The 6,000-nt window shown below is 39.3% G+C and overlaps 1 protein-coding gene across 1 annotated transcript in view; it reads right to left on the bottom strand.

Annotated features, from left to right (window-relative positions):
* The window catches only part of LOC106590384 (voltage-dependent T-type calcium channel subunit alpha-1I), a 187,130-nt gene that overhangs the window by 27,070 nt on the left and 154,060 nt on the right, over positions 1 to 6,000 (bottom strand). Inside the window, exon 33 of the mRNA XM_082969363.1 lies at positions 5,969 to 6,000. This exon is cut by the window's right edge and continues 90 nt beyond it. Coding sequence (XP_082825489.1) covers positions 5,969 to 6,000 — 32 coding nt within the window. The remainder of the gene's footprint in view (positions 1 to 5,968) is intronic.

The following is a 6,000-nucleotide window of genomic DNA, read 5'->3' on the forward strand; positions in this document are numbered from 1 at the left end:
AAGAAAGAACGAAAGACTGAGAGAAAGAAAGAAAGAAAGAAAGAAAGAAAGAAAGAAAGAAAGAAAGAAAGAAAGAAAGAAAGAAAGAAAGAAAGAAAGAAAGAAAGAAAGAAAGAAAGAAAGAAGATTTACAGAGGTAGACTAATTTTCCCAAATGAGGAAGCAATACAACCAATCGAAAATTATTAACTATTATCAACTTCCTGTGAATAAGTACTTCATTAGCTAGTCGTCTCCTGACGGTTAGAGATCAGAGAATAAGTACTTCATTAGCTAGTAGTCTCTGTCGGTTAGAGATCAGAGAATAAGTACTTCATTAGCTACTCGTCTCTGTCGGTTAGAGATCAGAGAATAAGTACTTCATTAGCTAGTCGTCTCTGTCGGTTAGAGATCAGAGAATAAGTACTTCATTAGCTAGTCGTCTCCTGTCGGTTAGAGAGCAGAGAATAAGTACTTCATCAGCTAGTCATCTCCTGTCGGTTAGAGATCAGAGAATAAGTACTTCATTAGCTAGTCGTCTCTGTTGTTTAGAGATCAGAGAATAAGTACTTCATTAGCTAGTCGTCTCTGTCGGTTAGAGATCAGAGAATAAGTACTTCATTAGCTAGTCGTCTCTGTCGGTTAGAGATCAGAGAATAAGTACTTCATTAGCTAGTCGTCTCCTGTCGGTTAGAGATCAGAGAATAAGTATTCATTAGCTAGTCGTCTCTGTCGGTTAGAGATCAGAGAATAAATATTTCATTAGCTAGTCGTCTCTGTCAGTTAGAGATCTGTGAATAAGTACTTCAGCTAGTAGTCTCTGTCAGTTAGAGATCTGTGAATAAGTACTTCATTAGCTAGTAGTCTCTGTCGGTTATGATCAGAGAATAAATATTCATTAGCAAGTCGTCTCTGTCGGTTAGAGATCAGAGAATAAGTACTTCATTAGCTAGTAGTCTCTGTCGGTTAGAGATCAGAGAATAAGTACTTAATTAGCTAGTCGTCTCTGTCGGTTAGAGATCAGAGAATAAGTACTTCATTAGCTAGTCATCTCTGTTGGTTAGAGATCAGAGAATAAGTCCTTCATTAGCTAGTCGTCTGCTGTCGGTTAGAGATCAGAGAATAAGTACTTCATCAGCTCGTCATCTCCTGTTGGTTAGAGATCAGAGAATAAGTACTTCATCAGCTTGTCATCTCCTGTCGGTTAGAGATCAGAGAATAAGTCCTTCATTAGCTAGTCGTCTCCTGTCGGTTAGAGATCAGAGAATAAGTACTTCAGTAGCTAGTCGTTGTCACGTCCTGACCAGTATAGGGGTTATTTGTTATTGTAGTTTGGTCAGGACGTGGCAGAGGGTATTTGTTTTATGTGGTTTGGGGTGGTGGTTTGTTTAGAAGGGTGTTTGATTTATTATTTCTGGGTTTTGGGTTATGTTCTATGTTTTTGTATGTCTATGTTCTTTCTAGTTTAGTATTTTCTATGTTAGGTATTGGGTGTTGGACTCTCAATTGAAGGCAGGTTTTTGTAGTTGACTTTGATTGAGAGTCCTATATATAGGGATGTGTTTTGTTTGTTAATTGTGGGTAGTTGTCTTTAGCACTGCTGTAGTAGTATAGCCTGTTAAACTGTCGGTCTGTCATTCTTTGTTTTGGTGTTCACTTTATTTAAAATAAATATTCAAGATGAGCATCCACATTCCTGCTGCGTTTTGGTCCTCTCTACCCGAAGACAGCCGTTACAGTCGTCTCCTGACGGTTAGAAATCAGAGAAAAAGTAATTCATTAGCTAGTCGTCTCTGTCGGTTAGAGATCAGAGAATAAGTACTTCATTAGCTAGTAGTCTCTGTCGGTTAGAGATCAGAGAATAAGTACTTCATTAGCTAGTAGTCTCTGTCGGTTAGACATCAGAGAATAAGTACTTCATTAGCTAGTAGTCTCTGTCGGTTAGAGATCAGAGAATAAGTACTTCATTAGCTAGTAGTCTATGCCGGTTAGAGATCAGAGAATAAGTCCTTCATTAGCTAGTAGTCTCTGTCGGTTAGAGATCAGAGAATAAGTCCTTCATTAGCTAGTCATCTCCTGTCGGTTAGAGATCAGAGAATAAGTACTTCATCAGCTAGTCCTCTCCTGTCGGTTAGAGATCAGAGAATAAGTCCTTCATTAGCTAGTCGTCTCCTGTCGGTTAGAGATTAGAGAATAAGTTCTTCATTAGCTAGTCGTCTCCTGTCGGTTAGAGATCAGAGAATAAGTACTTCATTAGCTATTCGTCTCCTGACGGTTAGAGATCAGAGAATAAGTACTTCATTAGCTAGTCGTCTCTGTCGGTTAGAGATCAGAGAATAAGTACTTCATTAGCTAGTCATCTCTGTCGGTTAGAGATCCGAGAATAAGTACTTCATTAGCTAGTAGTCTCTGTCGGTTAGAGATCAGAGAATAAGTACTTCATTAGCTAGTCGTCTCCTGACGGTTAGAGATCAGAGAATAAGTACTTCATTAGCTAGTAGTCTGTCAGTTAGAGATCAGAGAATAAGTACTTCATTAGCTAGAAGTCTCTGTCGGTTAGAGATCAGAGAATAAGTACTTCATTAGTCTCCTGTCGGTTAGAGATCAGAGAATAAGTCCTTCATTAGCTAGTCGTCTCCTGTCGGTTAGAGATTAGTGAATAAGTTCTTCATTAGCTAGTCGTCTCCTGACGGTTAGAGATCAGAGAATAAGTACTTCATTAGCTATTCGTCTCTGTCGGTTAGAGATCAGAGAATAAGTACTTCATTAGCTATTCGTCTCCTGACGGTTAGAGATCAGAGAATAAGTACTTCATTAGCTAGTCGTCTCTGTCGGTTAGAGATCAGAGAATAAGTACTTCATTAGCTAGTCGTCTCTGTCGGTTAGAGATCAGAGAATAAGTACTTCATTAGCTAGTAGTCTCTGTCGGTTAGAGATCAGAGAATAAGTACTTCATTAGCTAGTCGTCTCCTGACGGTTAGAGATCAGAGAATAAGTACTTCATTAGCTAGTAGTCTGTCGGTTAGAGATCAGAGAATAAGTACTTCATTAGCTAGAAGTCTCTGTCGGTTAGAGATCAGAGAATAAGTACTTCATTAGCTAGTAGTCTCTGTCGGTTAGATATCTGTGAAGAAGTAATTCATTAGCTAGTTGTCTCTGTCGTTTAGAGATCTGTGAATAAGTACTTCATTAGCTAGTCATCTCCTGACGGTTAGAGATCAGAGAATAAGTACTTCATCAGCTAGTCATCTCCTGTCGGTTAGAGATCAGAGAATAAGTCCTTCATTAGCTAGTCATCTCCTGTCGGTTAGAGATCAGAGAATAAGTACTTCATCAGCTAGTCATCTCCTGTCGGTTAGAGATCAGAGAATAAGTCCTTCATTAGCTAGTCGTCTCCTGTCGGTTAGAGATTAGAGAATAAGTTCTTCATTAGCTAGTCGTCTCCTGACGGTTAGAGATCAGAGAATAAGTACTTCATTAGCTAGTCGTCTCTGTCGGTTAGAGATCAGAGAATAAGTACTTCATTAGCTAGTAGTCTCTGTCGGTTAGAGATCAGAGAATAAGTCCTTCATTAGCTAGTCGTCTCCTGTCGGTTAGAGATCAGAGAATAAGTTCTTCATTAGCTAGTAGTCTGTCGGTTAGAGATCAGAGAATAAGTACTTCATTAGCTAGAAGTCTCTGTCGGTTAGAGATCAGAGAATAAGTACTTCATTAGCTAGTAGTCTCTGTCGGTTAGAGATCAGAGAATAAGTACTTCATTAGCTAGTCGTCTCCTGACGGTTAGAGATCAGAGAATAAGTACTTCATTAGCTAGTAGTCTGTCGGTTAGAGATCAGAGAATAAGTACTTCATTAGCTAGAAGTCTCTGTCGGTTAGAGATCAGAGAATAAGTACTTCATTAGCTAGTCATCTCCTGTCGGTTAGAGATCAGAGAATAAGTCCTTCATTCGCTAGTCATCTCCTGTCGGTTAGAGATCAGAGAATAAGTACTTCATCAGCTAGTCATCTCCTGTCGGTTAGAGATCAGAGAATAAGTACTTCATTAGCTAGTCGTCTCTGTCGTTTAGAGATCAGAGAATAAGTACTTCATTAGCTAGTCAGTCTCCTGTCGGTTAGAGATCAGAGAATAAGTACTTCATCAGCTAGTCATCTCCTGTCGGTTAGAGATCAGAGAATAAGTCCTTCATTAGCTAGTCGTCTCCTGACGGTTAGAGATCAGAGAATAAGTACTTCATTATCTAGTAGTCTGTCGGTTAGAGATCAGAGAATAAGTACTTCATCAGCTAGTCATCTCCTGTCGGTTAGAGATCAGAGAATAAGTCCTTCATTAGCTAGTCGTCTCCTGTCGGTTAGAGATCAGAGAATAAGTTCTTCATTAGCTAGTCGTCTCCTGACGGTTAGAGATCAGAGAATAAGTACTTCATTAGCTAGTCGTCTCTGTCGGTTAGAGATCAGAGAATAAGTACTTCATTAGCTAGTAGTCTCTGTCGGTTAGAGATCAGAGAATAAGTACTTCATCAGCTAGTCATCTCCTGTCGGTTAGAGATCAGAGAATAAGTACTTCATTAGCTAGTCGTCTCCTGACGGTTAGAGATCAGAGAATAAGTACTTCATTAGCTAGTAGTCTGTCGGTTAGAGATCAGAGAATAAGTACTTCATTAGCTAGAAGTCTCTGTCGGTTAGAGATCAGAGAATAAGTACTTCATTAGCTAGAAGTCTCTGTCGGTTAGAGATCAGAGAATAAGTCCTTCATTAGCTAGTAGTCTCTGTCGGTTAGAGATCAGAGAATAAGTCCTTCATTAGCTAGTCGTCTCCTGTCGGTTAGAGATCAGAGAATAAGTACTTCATTAGCTAGTCCTCTCCTGTCGGTTAGAGATCAGAGAATAAGTACTTCATTAGCTAGTCGTCTCTGTCGGTTAGAGATGAGAGAATAAGTACTTCATTAGCTATTCGTCTCCTGACGGTTAGAGATCAGAGAATAAGTACTTCATTAGCTAGTCATCTCCTGTCGGTTAGAGATCAGAGAATAAGTCCTTCATTAGCTAGTAGTCTCTGTCGGTTAGAGATCAGAGAATAAGTACTTCATTAGCTAGTCTTCTCCTGTCGGTTAGAGATCAGAGAATAAGTACTTCATTAGCTAGTCGTCTCTGTTGGTTAAAGATCAGAGAATAAGTACTTCATTATCTAGTAGTCTCTGTCGGTTAGAGATCTGTGAATAAGTACTTCATTAGCTAGTAGTCTCTGTCGGTTAGAGATCTATGAATAAGTACTTCATTAGCTAGTAGTGTCTGTCGGTTAGAGATCAGAGAATAAGTACTTCATTAGCTAGTCGTCTCCTGACGGTTAGAGATCAGAGAATAAGTACTTCATTAGCTAGTCGTCTCTGTCGGTTAGAGATCAGAGAATAAGTACTTCATTAGCTAGTAGTCTTTGTTGGTTAGAGATCAGAGAATAAGTACTTCATTAGCTAGTCGTCTCTGTCGGTTAGAGATCAGAGAATAAGTACTTCATTAGCTAGTCGTCTCTGTCGGTTAGAGATCAGAGAATAAGTACTTCATTAGCTAGTAGTCTCTGTCAGTTAGAGATCTGTTCCATTTCAGTCACCTCTATGCTGCTATGGACAAGAACATCTGTTAAACTAAAGAACTACATGCATAATTCACAGGATCTGATTGGAAGCAATGGACTTTGTATGATCCCCCCTGTTAGCCATGTGTTGTGAAAGACCCTCGATGCCACCTTGTTGAAAGCTTTTAGCTACCAATATAAAACAGATCCCTCTGCGCTCTCTCTCCCTCTTTCTTCTCTCTCTCTTTCTGTCGGCACAATCTTGTTCTCATTTTCTGTCCAGTTTCTGTGCTACTTATGTCTCTATTTCTCATGATTCTCTAGTGTTTAAAGTCATAAATGGCCTACATTTAGCATTTTTATTGATTTATTTTATTTTACCCTTATTTTGCCAGATACATTGACTGAGGGTTTTGTGTACCTTCATGATGCCGTTCCAGTTGTCTCCGGTGG

This window comes from Salmo salar, chromosome 02, assembly GCF_965601325.2.
Source record: "Salmo salar chromosome 02, fSalSal1, whole genome shotgun sequence".
Lineage (NCBI taxonomy): Eukaryota > Metazoa > Chordata > Actinopteri > Salmoniformes > Salmonidae > Salmo > Salmo salar.